This window comes from Carcharhinus amblyrhynchos, chromosome 21 (assembly GCF_965287045.1).
Source record: "Carcharhinus amblyrhynchos chromosome 21, sCarAmb.v2.hapA, whole genome shotgun sequence".
In the NCBI taxonomy this organism is placed as follows: domain Eukaryota; kingdom Metazoa; phylum Chordata; class Chondrichthyes; order Carcharhiniformes; family Carcharhinidae; genus Carcharhinus; species Carcharhinus amblyrhynchos.
The window spans coordinates 5,842,532-5,867,117 of record NC_137344.1 but is presented as its reverse complement, the minus strand read 5'-3'; the positions used below and the strand labels follow the sequence as shown (position 1 = coordinate 5,867,117).

General features: G+C 41.2%; 1 protein-coding gene and 1 pseudogene across 2 annotated transcripts in view; both read left to right on the top strand.

Annotated features, from left to right (window-relative positions):
- The window catches only part of cep112 (centrosomal protein 112), a 468,252-nt gene that overhangs the window by 128,688 nt on the left and 314,978 nt on the right, over nucleotides 1-24,586 (top strand). Inside the window, exons 9-12 of one of the 2 annotated variants that reach the window (XM_080209169.1) lie at nucleotides 1,685-1,771; nucleotides 17,891-17,990; nucleotides 19,663-19,781; nucleotides 23,952-24,095. In XM_080209169.1, the coding sequence (XP_080065295.1) occupies nucleotides 1,685-1,771; nucleotides 17,891-17,990; nucleotides 19,663-19,781; nucleotides 23,952-24,095 (450 nt within the window). The remainder of the gene's footprint in view (nucleotides 1-1,684; nucleotides 1,772-17,890; nucleotides 17,991-19,662; nucleotides 19,782-23,951; nucleotides 24,096-24,586) is intronic. The other variant, XM_080209170.1, reaches the window with a different exon arrangement.
- Nucleotides 18,016-18,131, top strand: LOC145356729 (U6 spliceosomal RNA; annotated as a pseudogene).

Genomic DNA, 24,586 nt, shown 5'->3' with positions numbered 1-24,586 from the left:
ACAGGACACAAGGAGAGCTCTTGTGCCTGTGCTAGATCTCTTATCTAAATACTCACATCACCATGCATACCCATAGCCATGCAATTTTTAAAATTTATTCATGGGATGTGGGCGTCGCTGGCTAGACGAACTTTTATTGCCCATCCCATCTGCCTTTCATTTCAGAGGGCATTTAAGAGTCAACCATCAGATATATATCCAATTCTCTTTAGAAAGTTTCTGTTGCGTGTCCACAATCTTTCAAACAGTATATTCTGGATCATCATAATTTGCTGCCTTAGAAAAAGGTCTTCTTATTTCCTCCACTGGTTCTTTTACCAATAGCTGTATTTTAAAGCATCTTTCATTGGAGACCTTTCTGCCAGTGGAAACAGTTTCTTCCTATCTGCTCTGTTTAGCCCTCGTGCTGTAAGGAGAACAGTCCCAACTGGGGCAGCACGGTGGCACAGTGGTAGCATTGCTGCCTCTCAGCGCTAGGAGCCCGGGTTCGATTCCTGTCTGTGCAGAGTTTGCCTATTCTCCCCGTGTCTCCGTGGGTTTCCTCTGGGTGCCACGGTTTCCTCCCACAGTCCGAAAGACTTCTAAGTTTATTTATCAGTCATAAGTAAGGCTTCCATTAACACTGCAATGAAGTTACTGTGAAATTCACCTAGTCGACACAGTCCGACGCCTATTCGGGTCAGTGCACCTAACCAGCATGTCTTTCAGAATGTGGGAGGAAACCGGAGCACTTGGAGGAAACCTATGCAGACCCGGGATCAACATGCAGACTCCGCACAGTGACCCAAGCTGGAATCAAACCCAAGTTCTTGGAGCTGTGAAGCAGCAGTGCTAACCACTCTGCTACCATGTTGCTAAATGTGCTGGTTAGGTGCGTTGGCCATGCTAAATTCTCCCTCAGTGTACCCGAATAGGTGCCGGAGTGTGGCGACTAGGGGATTTTCAAGTACCTCCATTGCAGTGTAAGCCTACTTGTGACACTAATCAATAAACTTTACTTTTCAAAGTCTCACTGCAACACTGAAGTGTTCTGTCTCAGCTGGCACACTGGTCAATTTTCTCTGCGCCCTATCCAAAGCTTTAATATTCTACCTAAAGTGTGACCTTTGTTGCTGCTTGTTTGACCTCCATTTGGCACTGCCTGACATGGCTAAAACTGGGTACCTACAGGTGAGGAATTGTAAATGGATATTCAAATCCTCCCCACTCAGGAATGCAGTGTGCTGGGGACAGCATTGCCCTATTAGCAAGCAGTCAGTGATGAGGTTAATAATGTTCATAATGCTTAAAACATACTATTGCAACTGCACCATCCTGTCTTTGAAGAGCTGAAGAAAGGTGCATTGCATGGCAATAACAAGCAAATAGCAACATGAACAATTATCACAAATTGTCAAATGGTTTCTGGCTTAAGTGGCGATGAAATGTATCAATTTCCAGCATGAGAAATTGCTGAGTTTTTTTCCTGAATAAATTCAATAAATAAAACATTAAGTCAAATGTTGTCAAAATGAAATATCAAAGTGTAATTTTAATATCTAGAGTATAATTCTTGGTGAGTACACTTTGCATTAAAAATGATGATATAGTGAATAAATTCGATGGCTTGCATTACATATTCTCTTTAATATAGGGAAGAAGCATATTGAGTAACACCCTTTGTTTAATTGTTTTTAATCAAAAGATAGCGATGAAGACAAAGATGCTGGAAGCAAAATTCCATGAAGAAAAGCTCAAACTGCAGCAAAAGCATGACACTGATGTTCAAAAGGTAAATTGGCAAGGTTTATTAATATCTCTCGCTTTGGGGTATCAGTCCAATAAGAAGACAGAGAATATTTTGAGTATTTCACTCTGAAATACGTGATGTGGAGTTGCCGGCATTGGACTGGGGTAGGCACACTAAGTATTCTCACAACACCATGTTAAAGTCCAGCAGGTTTATTTGGTAGCACGAGCTTTCGGAGCAGTGCTCCAAAAGCTCGTGCTACCAAATAAACCTGTTGGACTTTAACATGGTGTTGTGAGACTACTTACTGTGCATTCTGAGAAGAACGAAAATATGTCCTGTCAGCCTGGGATGAAACAGTTTCTTGTTTTCAATAAGGCAACACGGGTGGGGAGGCCTGGGTTGTGGGAAGTCACACAAAAATAAAAACAAATGACAAAAAAATTGATTATCATTATTTTTAAAAAATTATGAATGTGTTTGCTGAAAATCCATGCAAGTTTGAGTATAATGCACTCACGTGATTCTCACAGGCTGCTATTCCAGGTTCCTGTTTCTGTGCTTGTATCTCGAGTTCCTTGTACTTGCATTTCCTTTGAGTGGGGTCATTCATGGCAGTCTCTTCTGTTTGAGACTTGAGGTAATGTTAATGCTGCCTGTAAGCTATTCAAAAAGGGAGGAGGAGGGAAAACAGGAAACTATAGCCCAGTGAGTTGAATGTCGGGGAAGTTGCTTGAGTCCATGATCAAGGATTTCAAATCTCATCATTTGGAAAGGTGAGGTATTGTATATAACACAATTTAACTTTGAGTGTAGAATTTCAATGTTTGTTTTTCTTTGAACAGTTACGTTACAACATTCCTTTGTTTTCAGTTACGTTAAGTAAAATAATGCTCCAGTTTATAAGAAACTTGTCTAGTGCTGTACGATTGGATGTCACACTGTTACTTGTTAAGCATTTCCCTCCACGTGCTGATGTTGCAATTTTATCAATAAATGTAATCAAGTTAGACGACCAACTGTAAACTGTGTGAGCGTCTGTGTAGACTTTAGCAGTGCGTTTTCAGGTAAGGTTTCGACCAGTGATGGGTAAGTTGGTTTATTGGTGCAGTTTTCATCTGAGCTAGCGTAGAGTTTGGCATGAGCTGGAGTGGTTGGCCTTGGTAGATTATAATTTATTTTTGTTGAAAGGCAGGTGATATTGTTCAGGGTGATTCAAATTGCTGAAATTTAAAACAGTTCTACAAAATGTCACATTTTTCTTAATGTTTTTAATTTCTCCTTGCACCCTGAAGAAGGAGTTAATGTTGAGGATCATGGAGCAATCTGTCGGAGGCTTGACACTGAGCCTTAATAGGGAATATGCAAAGGGGCCAACTGGGATTATACTGGATATAGGTGATTTAACTGGGTGCTTCACACTATGAGCAAGTTCAGACGTTGAGACTGAGGCATAAAGGAAATCAGCTTATGATTTTAATTTTGATTGGTACCAAAGATGTTTGTTAAAATAGGTGACAAGTTCCCACTTTGTTTGTTTGACACCTCTTATCATTTTTTGCGTACGATATTTGGAGCAGCAACCAGTTTTTAAAAAGGCTTTCATGGGATTTGAGGATTGCTGATTTTGTTGTCCATTCTAATTACCCTTGTGAAGGCTCTGGTGAGCCGCCACCTTAAATCACTGCAGCCCATCTCATGTAGGTTTCCGTTTTAGTTCAGAACAAGATGCTTTTTGCTGAACAGTCACTGGTCACATGTTTTACAGCTGATCCTTTTCCTGTTCCATTTAAATTTGAAATTGGCTAATTTCATACTTGTATCTAGTACCTGTGAGGTACTTTGTTAGATTGGATGAGATTACAGGATGATTTGGTGGAGGTTGCTACAACTCACAGAATTGTTACAGCTCAGAAGGAGGCTATTTGGCCAGTCATGTCTCATCCACCTCTCCAAACGAGCATTATGGCTTAGTGCCATTCCTCTGTTTTTTTTCCCCATACCCCTGCAAATTGTTTCTATTCAAGTCATCATCTAATGCCCTCTTTAATACTGTAGATAAACCTGCCTCCACCGCACTTTCAGGCAGTGCATTCCAGACCTGAACCACTCACTGTAAAAAAAAGTTTTCTCTTGCTTCACATTTGCTTCTTTTGCAAATCTTTGTGCCTTCTCCTTCTTGCGCATTTTACAAATGGATACAGTTTCTCCCTATCTACAGTGTGTAGCCCCCTCATGATTTTGAATATTTTTATCAAATCTCCTTTTAGCTTTTTTCTCTTCAAGGAGAACAGCCCCAACCCCTCCAATCTATCCTCGTAACTGAAGTTTTCCATCTCTGCAACCATTCTTGTAAACCTCTGCACTCTCTCTAATACTTTAACCTTCTTCCTATGGCATGGTATCCAGAACCATACACAAATATTCCATCTGAGGTTTAACTAGTGTCTTGTATAAATCTAGCATAACCTCTTTGCTGTTGTAACCTATGCCCCAATTATTTAAGCCCAGAATACCATGCTACTTTAACTGGCCTCTCCACCTGTTCTTCAATGATCTTTGTACGTATACACACAGCTCCCTTTGCTCCTGCACCCCTTGAATTTTACCCCATGCTTTATATTGTCTCTCCATGCTCGTTCTACAAAAATGCATCGTCTACTTTTCTGCATTGAACTTCATCTACTACCTTTCTGCCCACTCCACTAACGTGTCTATGCCTTTTTGAAGTTTCACACTGTCCTCACAGTTTACAATACTTTCAAGCTTTGTATCATCTGCAGTCTTTGAAATTGTCCCCTGCACACCAAGATCTAGATCATTATTATAAAATCAGAAAAAGCAAGGGTCCCAAAACCAGCCCCTGGAGAACACCGTGGTAAATGTTCCTCCTGCCTGAAAAGTACTCATTGACCATTACGCTCTGCTTCCTATTGTTTCCAATTTTGTCTCCACAATATTAGTGTCCCTTTTGCTCCATGGAATATAATGTTTCTTATGGTCTGTTGTGGTGTCACTGTATTGAATGCTTTTGAAAGATTATGTACACCACATCTACAGTGCGTACCCCTCTCATGATTTTGAATATTTTTATCAAATCTCCTCTTAGCTTTTTTCTCTTCAAGGGAAATGGTGAACGGTGTTCTTCAGGGGCTGTTATTGGGAGCCTTGCTTTTCCTGATTTTATAATAAAGATCTAGATCTTGGTGTGCAGGGGACAATTTCAAAGGTTGTAGATGATACAAAGCTTGAAAGTATTGTAAACCGTGAGGACAGTGTGGAACTTCAAAAAGGCGTAGACAAGTTGGTGGAGTGAGCAGAAAGGTGGTAGATGAAGTTCAATGCAAAAAGGTAAACAATGCATTTTTGTAGAATGAACATGGAGCATTACCCTCATTGACCCTTCCTGTTTCGTTTCTGAACTCTCCAGCAGGTTAGTTAAACACGATTTCCTCTTTAGAAATCTATGTTGGCCCTTCCTCATCAGCCCACCTTATTCCACGTGACATCTACTTTTATCTTGAATTATGTAGAAATGGGACAAGATTAGATAGAAACAACCTGTTGCTTGTAGTTCAGGGGTCGAGAATGATGGAACATTGATGTAAGATCAATTGTAAGATATTTCAGGCAGAGAAGAAGAATCATAGAATCACCCAGTGCAGAAGAGGTGCTTTGGCCCATTAAGTTTGTACCAACATATGAGAAACACCTGACCTCCCATTTAACCCCATCTACCAGCACTTGGCCCATAGCCTTGAATGTTATGATGTGCCAAGTGCTCATAGAGTCATAGAGGTTTACTGCATGGAAACAGGCCCTTTGGCCCAACTTGTCCATGCCACCCTTTTTTTTAAAAGCCCCTAAACTAATCCCAATTGCCTGCATTTGGCCCATATCCCTCCATAACCATCGTATCCATGTAACTATCTAAAAACTCATCCAGATACTTTTTAAAGGATGTGAGACATCCCGCCTCCTCCACCCTCCCAGGTAGCACATTCCAGACCGTCACGACCCTCTGGGTAAAAATGTTTTACCCAGTAATGATGCCTCCCAGCAATTGCTATCTGAGGTCCTACGCACACACAGGGTCCTTCTAACAACACCCTAACACGTGTCACTAGCTAAGCCAGGGGGGAGAACTGAGCTGTGGAGGCAGGAGGAGAAAGTGGTGACCCCTAAACCTCCTGCCCCTCACCTTGAACATATGTCCCCTGTGACTGACCTTCAACTAATGGGATCAACTACTCCTTATCCACTCTGTCCATGCCCCTCATAATTGTTTTTCAGAGTTGTAACTACTGGAGTTAATGATTGAAATAGTGATCATTTTAACCTTGAAAATAGATTGGAAAGTTACTTGAAGGAAAAGGAGATGCAGGAATGGGGAACAAGACAAACGCATATAATTGGAATTGCTTCCCATTTGGAGGATAATTTGGAAAGCAGATAATTCGAAGTGCAGGCTGATTTCTGGGATGGCGGGACTGATGTATGAGAAGAGATTGAGTCAGTTAGGGTTGTATTCACTGGAGCTCAGAAGAATGAGGGGGAATCTAATAGAAAACTTTAAAATTTTAACAGGTCTAGACCAGGTAGATGCAAGAAGGATGTTCCGATTGCCACGATGTCCAGAATCAGGCTTCACAGTCAGAGCTCACAGTCTTAGGAAAGCGATGAAGAGAAATTTTTACCCAGAGAGTGATCAGCCTGTGGAAAACAGTTGAGGCCAAAACATTGAATGTTTTCAAGAAACAGTTAGACGCAGCACTAGGCGAAGAGATCAAAGGAAAGGGGGGAAGGCGGAATCAAGCGATTGAGTTCAATGTTCAATCATGATCATAATGAATGGCAGAGCAGACTCGAAGGGCTGAATGGCCTCCTCCTCCTATTTTCTATGTTTATGTTTTCCCACCTTGGATTTGCTATGCTGAATGGACTATTACCATATAGTCGTTTCAGTCGAATTATCCTATGCGTATGCAGGCACAAAAGTAATTCTCACTTTCTAGACAGGAAAACAAGTTAACTTTTTCAGCATGATCAGTATGATTGTGAGCAGAGTCCAAAATAGTGACTGTCGGAAAATCTGAGGCTGACATTAGCGCTTCAATTACGAGTGTTGTAAATTCAATTGCTGCAGTTCGTGCAATGCAGAACAAATTGCTGGACATTTACAATGAGCAGCAAATGACAATTTGCTTTTTGGCAAAACATCCAAGGGTTTTGAGATTAGGACGTTGTTCTACACAAGTTTGTTGTCCGTGGGTTACTGGATTCCTTCATATTTTTCTCTGTAACCTTGAAGCCTATTCAAATTGAAGAGCTATCTGCCATTTTTTGATGTGGTTAGTCATGTTTCTGACTTTCCTACAAGAAAAGTCATGGTCATGCTCATTTAAAGATCAAACTTCAGTAGTTTGCAAGAGACAGCTGCTGTTAGTTACAAAACATCAGATGTCGCAAGTCGAATCTGTTGATATTGAATGAAATTAGCCATGTTTTAATATGATGCTGCGCTTTGGATGCAGTACAATAGACTGGAAACTCTCCAACAAACTCAGCTCTCCTATTTGTAAAAGTTTCCTTTTCCCCCTCAGTCAGTTTTTAGGAGTTATTTTGAACAGAGTCATTTGGAACCCTTGCTCCTTGACTATTACTTTTAATTCCAGAACTAAACAGACCTTACCATCAATTGTGAATATAATTCACCTTTGGGTGATATTTTTAACACTTCAATAAATTTTATTGTTGATTGTAATAATAGATTTTCCCATCTCCTAGCCCATCATGTCTTTTGGTTCTGATGTAGATCATTTTTAATTTTCCTTCAGATCCAAAATCTATTTTAAACAATAGGGAAATAGCCTCATTTAGAACCAGGACAGTATAAGTACTCGGGCACCTTATATAAGCATATATAAGCAGCCATGCACTGTGAACCTGATTAGGCTGGTACGTACAAGTAGCAATGCACTTGTAAGGCTGCATATACAGGTATCGGTGCATCTGGTAAGGCTGCATATACAGGTGGCCATGCATCTGGTATGGCTAGCATTTACAGGTATCAGCGCATCTAGTACGGCTGGCATATACAGGTAGCCATGCAACCAGTAAGGCTGGTAAACATGAACAGGTAATTCAAACAATCGGTACGATTTAAACTAAGTTGCAAATGGGACATAAGACAGCAAAGTATGTAAGGATGGCTAAGTGAGTGGGCAAAGATCTGGCAAATTAAGTTTTATGTGGGCAAATGGGAAATTGTCCATTTTGGCAGAAAGAATAAAAAAACTCTTGAGATGATTTGATTTGATTTATTATTGTCACATGTATTAACATACAGTGAAAAGTATTGTTTCTTGTGTGCTATACAAAGCATACAGTTCATAGAGAAGGAAACAAGAAAGTGCAGAATGTAGTGTTACAGTCTTAGCTAGGGTATAGAGAAAGATCAACTTAATGCAGGATAAGTCCATTCAAAAGTCTGACAGCAGCAAGGAAGGCGCTTTCCTGAGTCGGTTGGTACGGGACCTCAGATTTTTGTATCTTTTCCCTGACGGAAGAAGGTGGAAGAGAAAATGCCCAGGGTGCATGGGGTCCTTAATTATGCTGGCTGCTTTGCTGAGGCAGAGAGAAGTATAGACAGAATCAATGGATGGGAGATTGGTTTGCGTGAGGGATTGGGGCCACTGTCATGACCTTTTGTAGTTCCTTGTGATCGTGGGCAGAGCAAGAGCCATACCAAGCTGTGATACAACCAGAAAGAATGCTTTCTTAAATGCATCTGTAAAAGTTGGTGAGAGTCGTAGTTGACATGCCAAATTTCCTTAGTCTTCTGAGGAAGTAAAGGCATTGGTGGGCTTTCTTACCTGTTTGCATGGAGAGACCAGGACAGGTTGTTGGTGAACTGGACACCTAAAAACTTGAAACCCTTGACCCTTTCTACTTCGTCCCCATTGATGTAGACGGCACGTTCTCTTTTACGCTTCCTGAAGTTGATGACAATCTCCTTTGTTTTGTTGACATTGAGGGAGAGGTTATTGTTGCCGCATCAGTTCATCAGATTCTCTATCTCATTCTTGTAGACGCAGAGGATTCTAGGTGTCCAAGTATGTGAATCACAAAAGGTTAGTATGCAGTTACAGCAAGTAATTTGTGGCACGATGGCATTGCTGTCTCTCAGCGTCAGGGACCCGGGTTCAATTCGAGCCTTGGGTGACTGTGTGGAGTTTGCACATTCTCCCCATATCTGCGTGGATTCCCTCCCACAGCCCAAAGATGTGCAGGTTAAATAGATTAGCAGGGTTATGGGGATAGGGCGCGGGAAAGGTATTGGATAAGTTACTAGGGGATTTTCACAGTAACTTCATTGCAATGTTAATATAAACCTACTTGTGTCTGATAAATAAACTTCAATTTTGTCACAGAAAGTCGGTGCAGACTTGATGGGCCAAACGGCCTCCTTCTGCACTGTAGGGACTGCATGGATCTTTTCTATGATTCAGAGCTAATGTTACTGTTTAGAGGGAAATTGAATACAAAAGTAGATAGATTATGCTTCAAGTTAATGGGGCTTTGGAGTACTGTAGACAGTATTTGTCTCCTTATTTAAAGAATGATATAAATGCATTGGAAGCAGTTGAGGAAAGGTTTATCAGACTAATACCTGGAATGGGTGGGTTGTCTTTTGAGGAAAGGCCAGATAAGCTAGGCTTGCATCCGCTGGAGTTTTGAATAGTAAAAGGTGATTTAATTGAAACATAGAAGATCTGGAGGGATCTTGATCAAGTGATGTGGAAAGGATGTTTCCTCTTGTGGGAGAATCTGGAACTAGCGGTCACTGTTTAAAAACAAGGGGTGACCATTTAAGACAGAGGTGAGGAGAATTTTTTATGAGAGTCGGGAGTCTTTGGAACTCTCTTGCTGAGAAGGTCTTTGAATATTTTTAAGGCAGATATAGATATTCTTGATAAACAAGAGGATGAAAGGTTCCTGGCGGTAGGTGGGCATATGGAGTTGAGGATCTGATTGAATGTCAGGGCAGGCTTGAGGATCTGAGTGGCCCACTCCTCCTAATTCATATATTCGCATGTTCATATGTAATGATTTTGAAAAAGGAAAACAAGAAAATAACACCTTCTTCAAAGAGAAATGGACTAGTTTAGTTTAATTCAAAGATTTCTTACTAACTTTTGATGCTGGGAATACTAAGTAGTTGCTTTGTTAAAATAATGACTTTCTGTAAAACCACATTAAAGCATCACATCATTCTGCCGAGCACTAATGGCTGTGATAAATTGGCCTAATTTTGTAGAGTCTGGGGAAGAGTGATAAGGACACAAAATGCTAAATAAACTGGTGGATTATTGAAAGAATAATTTTGCCTTCATGAAAATATATTAAACGGGGTCTTCATCTGAATCTGACTTTGCTCCTGAAACCCCAATGTGGCCTGATCCATCTTGTTAATTCCTGAGAACGAAGTTCTGAAGGGGTTGACAGGGTGATTTAGTTTTGAGGCCTCCTTTTGGATCTCACACTTAACAGATGTCACAACAGATTATTCCTTAAAGTTATAGAATGTGGGACGGTTACTGTTGGGGTTCCTTCAATCACTGAAACAGCAGACAGGAAGTCTCTGTGCTAAAAGCAGATTCCCATCCTCACTTCAAAGCATTCTGTGTTGGATGCTAATATTTGCTCAGGTGCATCTTGGGGCATATTAACTTAGTTTGAGTATATTTACCACAGATGATGACCAGTAGTGTCTGGCTTGGTGAGAATCAGTACAAAGTGGGACAAGGCTCTGACCCTTTCCTGATTAAGCTTTGATGTGCAGGTTGTAGTTTCTTGTTCAGCTGTACTTTCTTTTGCTATTTTTTGCTAGTGACAGCATTAAATGTTTTGGACAGATGAATCTGTTGAAAGACCTTTTTTCTGTTTTGCTGATGCGGAGCACAGGTGAAGTGTATTTGATACTCCCTGCACAATTCAACCAACACCGACACTGGATCTACACGGGCAGAAACTCTCATTGGTTGTTGGGAATTAACAGGCCACAGTGTATATAGTAAATTGTTTTTTTTTTACTGGGAAAATCTGAGTCATTAAATTTATGAATGGTTCATTTGTAGTATTATCTTCTCTATTTTTATAGTTTTAAGGGCTATAGGTTTGCTGGCACAGTTGGAGAGGATTTAAATTAGCTTAGCAGCAGGGGAATGGGATCCGCAGCACATATTCAGAGGGGTGTCATGATCCCTTTGGTGACCAACAGACTGAAGAACCACATTTACCAAAAGGGATGGCATGGTGGTTAGCGGTGCTACCTTCTAGCGCCAGAGACCCAGGCTCAATTCTCAGCTTGGGTCACTGTCTGTGTGGAGTTTGCACATTCTACCTATGTCTGCATGGGTTTCCTCCCACAATCCAAAGATGTGTGGGTTAGGTGGATTGACCATGCTAAATTGCCCCTTAGTGTCAGAGGGATTAGCTTGCGTAAATGCATGGAGTTATGTGGATAGGACCTTGGTGGGTTTGTGGTTGGTGCAGACTCGATGGGTCTGCACCAACAGACCCATGGAGAGCGCCTCTTTCTGCACTGTAGGATTTTACGATTCTATGAATGACCCCAATGAAAAACCAATGGACAAGGTTTCACTTTTTATAACTTTTTTTAACAATCAAACCAAAATCAACATAAATTAAACATGAATTAACAGGCAAATTGTACTCAATATGAACTGTAAATTACACTTTAAATAGCAGAAGAAGGATAGATCGCATAGATTCATGTTCGCTAAGCATATATGGCAACAATTCCAGTCGCAAAGTCCTTTGAACCTCTGGATATCCTCTGATAAAAATCCAGTTCCTTTTATTCAAGGCTTGGCCATCAGGAACCGAGTGCTCTACTCAGCCTGAGTAGAAAGGTCAGGCGAGTTGGATTTAAAGGTAGGTTACTATGAGTGGAATGGCAGTCCCACTCAATTGCCACTCCACTGGAAGTTACAGACCATTATAATTTGGTTAGATTCAGCAAAATTATAGAAAAAAAAAGATAAACCAAAAATAAAAAAATTAAGTTGGGAAAATGCCATCTTTACCATGCTGAAATGTGATTTGGTAACATGATATAGATACTTGAAGGTCAAGCTGTGTCACAGCAATGGGAGGTATTTACAGAGAAGATTGAAAGAGTTCAGAACAAAATTTGTTCCCTGAAAGAAAAAGAGTAGGACTCCCAAATAAGAGCATAAGAGAGAGGAGCAGGAATAATCTATGTGACCCTTTGAAGCTGTTCCATCATTGAGTCCAATGGTGGACGATTGTTACCTCAACTCCATTTTCCTGCCCGTTCCCCCAGATCACTTGATTCCCTGGGAGAACACACACCTATCTATCTCGACCTTAAATATATTTAACAATTGAGCATCTACAGTACTCCAGGATAGAGAACTCCAAAGATTCACACCCCTCTTGAGTGAAGAAATCTCTCTGCATCTCAGTCCTAAATGTTTGACCTCATGCTCTCCCATGTTCTATGTTGCAATCGTAGAATCATTGAATGATGATAGCACAGGTAGGAATCTGAGGCAAACAATTTAAAGAAGTGCCATGAGGAAAAAATTTTTGAACAATGTGTGATTAGATTCTTGTATGGTCTGCTTGAGATTATGAGGGAGGTTCAATTGAAGCCTCTGAAAAAGCACTGGAATGTTACATGATGAAAAAAATATTTGCAGTGATATACACAAAAGGGAGGGGAGTGGGACTAGGTGAGAGCTGACATGGACACAATCGGCCAAGCGAATTCTTCTGTGCTGCAACCATTCTATGATTCTTTGACTCAAATGAATAGACTCACCAGGTACTCATCAATCAATTTTTCTGTGCTGATGTTGTTTTATTTTATAGGGAGTTAAATGAAACATTTTACTTCATGTTTACTACCTACAAACCCCAGATTCCAATTCATTGAAAAATTCAGAACCCTTTTGAGTTGATATCTCCCTTGATTCAGTTTTAACTTTATCTATGTATTTGATGGTTTAATTGAATATTGATTATAATTATTTAATCAATTATCAAATTAGGTTTAGTTTTCTTTATTCCTTCTTGGATTATGGGCATCCTAGCCATGCCAGCATTTGTTGCCCTAGTTGCCCTTGAGATAGTAGGGTTGGGTTGCCTTCATGAACCACGATGTGGATATACCGAAGTTGGACTGGGGTGAACACAGTAAAAAGTCTGACAACACCAGGCTTAAGTCCAACCGATTTATTTGATAGTAAATTCACTAGCTTTCGAGGTTACCCTCTTCGTCAGATGAATGGAGAGTTCTGGCCTCAGACAGAGCATATAAAGCACAGACAGTTTACAGATTACTGATTAGAATGTGAATCTTTACACCTAACCTGCTGTTCAAGTCCTAAAGTGGCCGACAATGTGAGTGGAAGGAGCACTGATCACAGGTTAAAGAGATGTATATTGTCTCCAGACAATACAGTAAGTGAGGTTTTGCAAACCCAGGCAAGTCACGGGGGTTACAGATAGTGTGACATGAACCCAAGATCCCTGTTGAGACCGTCCTCATGTGTGCAGAAGTTGAAAACTGATAGCCAAGTTCTGCACACATGAGGACGGTTTTGCACATATGCAAAACCTCACTTACTGTACTGTCTGGAGACAATACACATCTCTTTAACCTGTGATCAGCGCTCCTTCCACTCACATTGTCGGCCACTTTAGGACTTGAACAGCAGGTTAGGTGTAAAGATTCGCATTCTAATCAGTAATCTGTAAACTGTCTGTGCTTTATATGCTCTGCCTGAGGCCAGAACTCTCCATTCATCTGACAAAGAGGGTAACCTCGAAAGCTAGTGAATTTAGTAACAAATAAATCGGTTGGACTTAAACCTGGTGTTGTCAGACTTTTTACTTCATGAACCACTGCAGTCCATGTGTTGTCAGAACACCTGCAGTGATCTTGGGAAGGGACTTCTAGGATTTTGACTCAGCAATGATGATGTATTTCCAAGTCAGAATGGTGAGTGACTTGAAAGGGAACTTGCAGGTGTGGTGTTCCCATGCACATGCTTCCCTTCTAGATGATAGAGGTTGCAAGTTTGGAAGGTGCTGTTGAAGAAACTTAGCAATTTGCTGCAGTGCATTCTGTGGATGGTACACACTGCTGCCAGTGTGCTTTGATAGTAAAAGGAGTGAATGTTAAAGGTGGTGGATGGGGTGGCAATCAAGCAGGCACTTTGTGCTGTATAGTGTGAAGTTTCTTCAGTTTTGGAGCTGCACTTATCCAGATAAATGGAGAATAGTTCATTATATTCCTGACTTGTAGAATGTGGATAGGCCTTGGGGTGGGGTTGAGGGGGGGTTTGTTGTTGTTGTTGCTGTTGATACTCTCCGCAAGATTCCCAGTATCTGACCTGCTCTTATGGCCACATTATTTATACGGCTGGTCCAGTTCAGTTTCTGGCCAATGATAATCCCCAGAATGTTGAAGGTGGGGGATTTAGCAATGCCAATGCCATCGAATGTGTAAGGAAGATGGTTGGATTCTTTCTTGTTGGAGATGGTCATTGCCTGCCACACATATGGCATAAATGTGACTTGCCGTTTATCAGCCCAAGCCTGAATGTTGTCCAGGTCTTGCTGCATTTGGACATAGACTTCTTCAGTATCTGAGGAATGGCAAATGGTGCTGAACATTGTATAATCATCTGCAAACATCCCCCCTTCTGACCTTATGATGGAGGGAAGGACAAGATGAAGCAGCTGAAGTTGATTAGGGCTAGGACACTACCCTGAGAACTGCTGCAGTGCTGTCCTTGAACTGAGCTCATTGGACTCCAACAACCACATCCATTTTCTTTTGTGCAGGGTGTGGCTCCAACCTGTGGAGAGTTTGTCCCTGATACCCATTGACTCCAGTTTTGCTAGGTTTCCTTGATGCCATACATGGTCAAACACTGCCTTGATGTCAAGGGCATTCACTCTCACCTCACCTCTGAGGTTCACACTTTTGTCCACGTTTGGATCAAAGCTGTAATGAGGTCAGGAGTTGAATAACTCTGGGAAAACTGAACTGAGCATCAGACAGGGGGTTATTGCTGAGTAAGGGTAGCTTCCTAGCACTTTCCATTAATTTGCTGATGATTGAGAGTAGACTGATGGGATTGTAATTGGCAGGGTTGGATTTGTTCTGTTTTCTGTGTAAAGGACATACCAAGGCTATTTTCCATATTGCTGGGTAGGTGTCAGAGCTGTAACTGTATTGGAACAGCTTGGCTAGGGGTATGGCCCATTGCGGAGCACAGATTTTCAGTAATATTGCTGGAATATTGTCAGGCCCCATTGCCTTTGCAATTGCCTTCAGCTGCTTTTTGATATCATGTGATGTGAATTAAATTAGTTGGAGATTGGCATCTGTGATGCAGGGGACATCAGGAGGCGGCTGGGATTATTGGTCATCCACTTGGCATTTCTGAACAAAGATGGCTGCAAACGCTTCAATCTTCTCTGTTGCACTGCTGTACTGAGCTCTTCCAACATTGAGGATGGGGATATTTGTGGAGCTGCCTCCTCCAGTAAGTTGTTTAATTTTCCACCATCATTCACGACTGGATGTTGCAGGATTGCAGAGCTTAGAATTGCTCCTTTGCTTGTGGGATCATTTAGCTCTGTCTATCGTTTGTTGCTTCTGCTGTTTGGTGTTCAAGTTGCTCTGTTGTAGCACTACATGATGGGCAAAGCCGTGATTGCCATTGGCAGGCTCGACATCATTTTTCCCGCCTGCAATCAATCTTTGCTGATTTCTGGGGCAATATCACTCTCCATATTTCAACAACTGGCATTTGTACAGCACTTTCAAATGCTGCAAGCCATGTTTATTCAACTAATGTATGTCTTTGCCAGCTCTTCTTCTTTGTGCTTTCTTCTTCCCATTTACAACAATTTATTTTATCAGTTTTGGTTTTAAATGCCCAATAAGAACCAACAACTGTACTTATATATAAAAGTTTACAGATCTGAACTGTGCAAAATGTTACAAAGTGAGTCAGGTAATTTAATTGCCAAGAGAATATTGGATTGAATAAATCATGGCGGTGGTAAATGTAACTTGTTTCATGTGTCCATGTAGTTTTATATAAATCTTTTCTTCCTTTTGTCGCATAAATTCATTACCAAAGACTCATTGACTACTAATTAGCATAATAGATGACTGAGTCTAATCTACTTTTCACTTGGCAAGAAACCAAGGGATTGTGCCAGTTTTTGTATTTTTTTTTAGTGTCTGCGCTTTGCCACGTAATTGCTTTCTTTAAAGGACTCATAAGTACAACAGGGGCGATTCTCCCAAAAAAAAAACTCTGGCTGTTGAATTTGTGCAAAAACCAAAGTAAATCATGCTGCAATTTTCAGCGGGAGTTTAAAAAAGAATCTCCCACGCTCTGTGCATTGCAGAGTGCCTCAGCATAAATCCCATTGAAAATCAATGGGCAGGGCCTGTCCCTGCTGGAGAGGCTGGCAGCATAGCACCGAGCGAGCCACTGTGCGTGTGCTGACCTGTCAACGCTGAGATTGGTGCATGTGCAGTGGCCCCTGTCTGCCACCCCCCCACGGCCCAATCGCTGGCCCCCAAACATGTCCGGGCACAGCCTCCCCACCGCCCTCTCCCAAACCAGCAGCCCCGATTGCTGGCCTCCATCCTTCCCCCATTGATCCCAGCTGCAGAGTCGCAGCGGGACACCTGGCCCCACCAATCGCCCCATGCCTAGTGGGCAGTGCCAAGGTTTTCCTTGACATTTGTACTTTGCCTCATGGCCAGTGCTGGGAGGCCTAGGCTGGCACTGTCAAGGGAGCAATGCCCCCCACCCCCACCCCCACTCACACTCCAGTGGGGTCAGCCACCAGCTCCCTGAAGGTGGGGAGCTACTGTTAATTCTACTGGAACGAACCACTCCTGGCGGTGGGGGCGGAGGTTAGATGCTAGCGGGCCCGCTAATGGTATGGAGATGATATGTAAATTAGTGGCTGCATACATTATGCAGCTCCACGCCGATTTCCAGCATGGAGCTGACAGCACTGGATATCCAGCACTGGGGACACCCTCAGGCCCAGACATCCTCAGGCTCAGACACCCAGCGCAAATTGGGTGCTGATTGAATCTCTGATGGAAGAATCGCCCCAGTAGTTCGATTTTCAAACAACAACTTCTTGATCAAACACTGAATATCTAACTTGTTATTGTTGATCTGGGGAAGGGGTTTTAATAGTGAAGGTTTGGAGGAGACAAATGGCCAACTCTTCCTCGTTGGGTTGTCTGATTTGAATTCAAGCCTGAGCTTTCGTACATCATTCTTTCTCATTGATATTTTCAATTCAGAATAATAGACTGGTACCAGTCACTTCTGAATTACAATTTTGCACTCAAGTATTGCAATATCTCACAGCAGTGTTTTTCTACACTTTACATTTAATATTTTTCTTAAAAAATATAACAATACTGATGGTTGAATAAATTTGGTAAGAACAGCTGGTTATTATTTACAGTGGCATTTGTGTCTTTGGCTCAATTGATCTCTTATTTGTAATGTTACTAAAATTAATACCTTAACCACATCTATCAATGTACCAGTGCTCAAACCACTTCTAGCGATGCTGTCTTCAAAGGAATGCTTTAATTTAAAAAAAAATTTGGTTATTTGATTTTTCGTAGAACTGAACTGCTTCTATTCCAAACCCATGACCAAGTACCTTCCACAACCTCTTCTGCCTAGAAGGATCTGGGCAGCAGATGTATGGGAACACCACCACCTGTAAGTTCCACTTGAACCCACACACCATCCTGACTTGGAACTATATTATTGTTCCTTCACTGTCACTGGGTCAAAATCCTGCAATTCCCTTCCTAATGGCACTGTACATGTACTTACACCACACACAGTGGTTCAATAAAGTGGCTAGCACCACTTTCTCAAAGGCAATTAGGGATTAGCAATAAATTCTGGCCTTGCCAATGAGACTTGCATCCTGTGAATGATTTTTTTAAAAATTAGATGTGTACTGGAATTAAAAACCCCCTTTAAAACAGGATTGTGCTGGATTTTCAGACTTTTTTTGTGTGTCTTGTTCCAGATTTTGGACAGGAAAAATAATGAGATTGAAGAGCTAAAGACGCTGTATAGAAATAAACAAAAGGAAGCAGAGGAGATGAATAAGAAGCTGGAAAAGAGAGGTAATCCAAAGTCAAAATATCAGTTTGCTGCCCACTTCAGCAGCACATATACTAAAATTGGAATGATACAGAGAAGATTAGTGGCCCTTGCGCAAGAATGACACACCACAACTCAAAAGTTTTCTTTTGCAACAAATTTTTTTTTGAACAGAGTTGAATTTTTTTTTACATGAATTGAATGAGGATACAAAGACATTTGTTTTTTTTTAAATAGGCTTTTAAAGCTTGGGAAATAATGTTTTCAGAAAGTCCAGTTGAAGGGTTCACACAGAGGCTGACAGCCGCAAAGCAATGGCTCCATAATGCTCTTTAATTAGCACTTGCCCTTTTCCAACACTGTCTCCTTTCAAGGAGGCAGACCACCATCAGTTCAGGTGATGTATCTGAATGATTTTCCTTTTCATTTTGACTTGTATTCTTACACCTATTATTGGTATAATATCAGAGCTGTTCTGATGGCCACAACAGCAGTAGCATTGTTAATAGATCTCTCCTTGGGCTTTTTGTAAGATAACCTCCCTTATTGAGCGAGTGGAGGCTTGCCCAATGGGAAGTGAGAGGTGGTGCGTTAAAACGCATTGCTTCAATGTAGACCAGTATTCTGTGGGACCCCTGGTATTAACTTGCATGTTGTAAAAGTTACCAACCACAAACCTTTATTGGAGCTTTTTAAAGAAAGCAAGGCAACCGCCCACCACTATTGCCTGTGCCTGGGTACAGCATTGGGCCTTGTTACTTGTGGCTTATGAATACCTTTTCGAGCGCTGCCCTGCATACCAATACCAATGCGCTGAGTTACCTGGTGGTGCCAAAAGCCTCACTCCGCTTCCAATAGGGAGGACATGGTGACCCTAAAGTTTTTGCAGTCTGTGCAGGTGTCTGCAAGGCAAATTAAGACCTGGATATAAAAGGATGCAATCTTGTCTAAACCAAATCATATAATCCTACATGGTGGATTTCAAGGACAACCCTCAGAAGAAATTAAACCTTGCCTGGCTAAGAAAGACGAGCTCAGAGTTGAAGACAGGATCATTCCTTAGGGGTGTTGAGAGTAGTTGCCCTGCCGAGGGTCGTGTCTGATTTTAACTGTGGTCATCCTGGAATATCAAAGATGAAAAGGAGCTAAGTCTGGTGGTCCGGCCTTGACTTAGACATCATGGACCTGGTGAAATGCCAAGAGAATCAAAAATCCCCTCCCTTGTGCTCCCTACATCCATGGGAGTGGCCTGGCAGGCCATGGATATGGTGCACATGGACCGGTCTGAACCAGTAATGTATCTGAACCTCAGATAAAAATACAACAATACTTTGATTGCCATAAGTTTTCAGTCAGGAAGTTTCATTGGGTAGAATCATAGAATCCCTAGACTGTAGAAAAGGCCATTCGGCCATTGGGTATGCACCAACTTTCTGACTGAGTACATTACCCAGTCCTTCTCCCCCACCCTATCCCTGTAACCATACCATTTTACCATCCATCTAATTTACACATCTGGGGACCCTAAGGGGCAATTTTAGCATGGCCAATCCTCCTAACTCTGTCCTTCTGTAAAATTAACACAACTGAAACCAGAGGCACTAATACTGCTTCTAAGAGATCACATCTGTGGCAGTTAGCTTTCTGTATTGTTTTATCCAGTGTACTCAATCCTATGTTCATACATTTTGACAGTTCAGACTCTGGTTCGTGAATCACAAGTTATCCGAGAAAGTAAAGAGAACCAGATTGTTGAGTTGAAGAAGATGGCTGAGCAGAGTGCTGATTCTTTAAAAAATGATTGGGAGAGAAAGGTAAAGGATTAAAATACTTAAAGATTTGGGTTATTTTCTTCTCCATTTATGCATGCTTTTTAAAATAGTTACTCCACTTCCTTGGATAAAGTTTGCCAGCTCTGTGATTGGCAGAAAATTGTGTCCCAGGACAGAGATTGTGGGAATTAGAGTGATAGAGGTTTACAGCATGGAAATAGGCCCTTCGGCCCATCTTGTCCACGCTGCCCATTTTTTAAATCCCAAAGCTAGTCCCAATTTTTTTAAACCTCTAAGCTGGTTGCAATTGCTCACATTTGGCCCATATCCCTCTAGTCCCATCTTACCCATGTAACTGTCTAAATGCTTCTTAAAAGACAAAATTTTACCCACCTCTACTACTACCTCTGAAAGCTTGTTCCAGACACTCACCACCCTCTATGTGAAAAAATGTCCCTTCTGGACCCTTTTGTATCTTTCCTCACTCATCTTAAACCTATGCCATTTAGTTTTAGACTCTCCTACCTTTGGGTAAATATATTGACTACCTAGCTGATCTATGCCCCTCATTATTTTATAGACCTCTATAAAATCACGCATCAGCCTCCTACACTCTAGAGAAAAAAGCCCCAGTCTATCCAACCTCTCCTTATAACTCAAACCATCAAGTCCCAGTAGCATCATAGTAAGTCTTTTCTGCACTCTTTCTCATTTCTTTTATTTTAAATGTTTGTTTATTTATTTATTAGTCACACGTAAGGCTTACATTAACACTGCAATGAAGTTACTGTGAAATTCCCCTAATTGCCACAATCTGGCACCTGTTTGGGTCAATGCACCTAACCAACACGTCTTTCAGAATGTGGGAGGAAACTAGAGTACCCAGACAAAACCCACACAGACGCGGGGAGAATGTGCAAATTCCACACTGAAACTGACCCAAGTCAGGAATCAAACCCAGGTCCTTGGCACTGTAAAGCAGCAGTGCTAGCTACTGTGCATGTTTGGTTTTGTGAAGTCTGTAAAATAGCCCATGAGTTTACACAAGCAGGAAAATTGCAAGTATATTCTCTCTCATCAAATTTACAACTTCTGCAATTCTTTCTTTCCATTGGAATCGGTGGGGTATATGAGGACAAAAAAATTAAATTTGAGGTCTTGAGAGACCAGGAGCCAATACAGATTTCAAGTGATGGGTGAGTGAAACTTGGTTGGGATAAAATTCAAAGTTTGGGTGAACTTGTGAAGGACATTGGAATAGGAGGTGGCCACGGTGGTGAACCATTTGGTTTAGCTTGAAACTGGCCGAGAAGGCAGATGGAATTGATAGCAACGGTGCGCACAATTGCCTCAGCATTCCAGTGTTTAACGAGATGAAACTGACCTTTACCGAATGCTGACGTTGGAGAAGGAGTCTGACAACACTGAGGTAGAGGGGTTGAAAGAGGTTGTGGAGGGAGAGAGAGAGAGAGCTGGGTGTTGACATCATGTGGTGCAAGCTGTGAATGATATTTTGAAGGTGATTCTTGTGGATGAGAAAAAAGAGGGATGCTGAAGATAGATACCTGAGTGATCTTAATGATAATGGTGCAGAGTGGAAAGAGGAGCCATTGTGGGAGATGGCCATGATTGGATAGGTAAAACTGGAAAAAGGAAAAATAGACCTAATGAAATGGCCAACTGTGAGAGATGTTGGAAGAGGATGGTCTACTGTGCCAAAGCCTGTAGACAGAATGAGGAGGAATAATTTGATACAATTGTAGGGGATGTCATCTGTGAATTTAGTTAAGGCTTTTCAGACTGTGGTAAGATCAGAAACTTGATCAGAGAAATTCAAATATGAAATTGTGGGAAAGATGGACAGAGTTAGGCAGCATGTTTAAATAACTTGCCATTTAAAGGATGGAGATGGAGTCACTGTTAACAAGGATAGAGAGGTCAGCAGTAGAATTGATGAACAGGGGGTTGATGATGTTGGTTTTGAAAGAGAGGGGATGGGACCAGAGGAGGGAGAACTATTTGCAATGTCAATTAGCAGGACAGAGGGCAAAGAAGTGCAATTGCTTGGTCAGCAGTTGGAATGGGATCAGTGAAGTTGGAGGTGATGGAGACAGCCTGAGGAAAGTTATGAAATAAACTATTTGATTTGATTTATTATTGTCACATGTATTGCTATACAGTGAAAAATATTATTTCATGCGCGCTACACAGTCTAAACATGCTGTCCATAGAGTACATAGGGAAGAAGGAAAGGATAGGGTACAAAATAAAGTGTTGCAGTTACAGGTAGAGTGAAGAGAAAGATCAGATTGATATATGATAGGATCATTCAAAAGTCTGATGACAGCAGGGAAGAAGCTGTTCATGAGTCTGTTGGTACGTGTTTTCAAACTCTTGTCTCTTTTTCCTAATAGAAGAAGACGGAAGAGAGTATGTCCAGGGTGCGTGGGGGTCCTTGATTATGCTGGCTGTTTTTCCAAGGCAGCAGGAGGTGTAGACAGTGTCAGTGGATGGGAGGCTGGTTTGTGTGATGGACTAGGTTACATTCACAACCCTTTGTAGTTTCTTGTAATCTTGATCAGAGCAGGAGCCATACCAAGCTGTGATACATCTGTTAAAATTGGTAAGAGCCACAGTGGCCGTGCCAGATTTCCTTAGCCTCCTGAGAAAGTAGAAGCGTTGGTGGGTTTTCTTAATTATAGCGTCGGCATAGAGAACCATGTGATCTGAACACCTAGAAACTTGAAGCTCTTGACCATCTCAGGTGGTTAGATCTTGATGGCAGGAATCAGTGAGCTTCTCACAGTTGTAGCAAGTTTTGAAGAAAAAAAGGAAGTTAAGAGTTATCTTGTTCTTCAGGATGATCCTGAAGGGTTGCTTATTTTGCTAGTGGAAATTGGGACATGATGAGCCAAGGAATCGTGAACTTGAAGAAGGAAAGTCGAAGTGTCTATAGGGGGAAGGACCCAAATGGGAGAGAGGAAAGGTTTTACAGAGTCCACAAGCATCAAAATGGTGTTGTTGAAGTGGTTGGAGCAGATTGTTATGCTGTTTTGTTCACCATTTGTGGGATTTTGTGCATGAATTGTTGGTTCATTTGTTTACATTACAGTAGCGACTGCATTTCAAAATTAATCTACATGATTGCAAATTGGTTGAAATATCCCAAAGATATGATAAGGTGCTAATTAAATGTAAATATTTTTCCTTTCTTTCCCTTGCTTTATCTGTAGCTCATGTTATAAATTTCCATTCTGTATTAGGCATTTGCTAAGGTTAGTTGTCACTGGTCTTTACTGCAAACACATCGTGTGTCACTTCAGTCAACAGTTAACCTTACTGTCTACTATTAAAGTTTACCTTTATTGCATTGCCTGCAGTCATAACAATGAATCCCACATAACGTGAAATGGGCACTTAAAAAAGTCACAGATGCATTTCTCCAATCTCCCAGAAGGCAAACTAGTGTATATTCAGGTTAGATGGGGCCAGTTGTAAACGAACAAGTATGTTTACTTGGAAAAGTAAGAAAATTGACTGGGTTCCTGTACATGTGCATTCTCTGACTTGTCCTACTATATGGTATTTACTTTGGCTCGATTTCTTAAGTGCACCCAGACACAGATCTTGCAACATCTTCCCCTATCAGCTCAAGTGTTCTGGGAGAATTTCTATGCATCATGCACAGGAATAAAGCAGAAACTAGTTTCATCATGCATAATACTTAGTGCATGAGTCTTTCAAAATAGATATGCACCTGTGGGTAAAACTTCCTTCAATTTGGATTAATATGATGCTTCAGAAACAGGCATAAAACATATTCGAAATGTTGGCCAGATTTCAGTGTAGGATGGTGACGGAAATACCGGTATGTTAATGTAACTGTTGTAATCTTTGCAAAACCTTCACAGTGTTGAGCTTCGGATGAACTTGATGTTGAGTAAGTAAAATACATCACTCAGTAACTTTATTGGTTTGTGTTTTGTTGACAGACCACTGACTTGTTGAGATTTGATTGTTCAGTCACATCTGTCCTCAGGAAATTATGGGTTGCTTTGTATACCAACTGTCCAATGATTAGTTCTTGGGGACAGTCACAAAACAGAAGCTGTCTTAGTCGCTGCTAAAAATAAAAATAAAGATCATTTAACACCCATTTTTAGCTACCAATGATCAATCTTCTACTAATGCATGATTTATTTTGAAATGCAGTTACACAATGTTGTAGCAGAACTGGAGCAAGAGAAGTTTGAACTACAGAAGAAACACACAGAGAATATTCAGGAACTCCTCAATGACACCAATTCACGCCTCAACAAAATGGAGACAGAATATGCTGCTCAGACAAAGGCCACTGTAAGTACCAGGCACTTTTAAAAAAAACTTAAATTACTTAGCAATGCTTCATTAGTGATTGGCGTATATATAATGTAGAAAAAATTGCCACAATCCAATTCCAAAAGGCTACTTCATGACTAGTCTCCCATCCATTGATTTTGTCTACACTTTCCGCTGCCTTGGCAAAGCAGCCAGCATAATTAAGGACCCCACGCACCCTGGACATTCTCTCTTCCACCTTTTCCTTCAGGAAAACGATACAAAAGTCTGAGGTCACATACCAACTGACTCAAGAACAGTTTCTTCCCTGCTGCTGTCAGACTTTTGAATGGACTTACCTCGCTTTAAGATGATCTTTCCCTACACCCTAACTTTGACTGTAACACCACATTCTTGTTTCCTTCTCTATGAATGGTATGTTTTGTCTGAATAGCATGCAAGAAACAATACTTCTCACTTTATACTAATACATGTGACAATAACAAGCCAAATCAAAATGAGGTTATAGT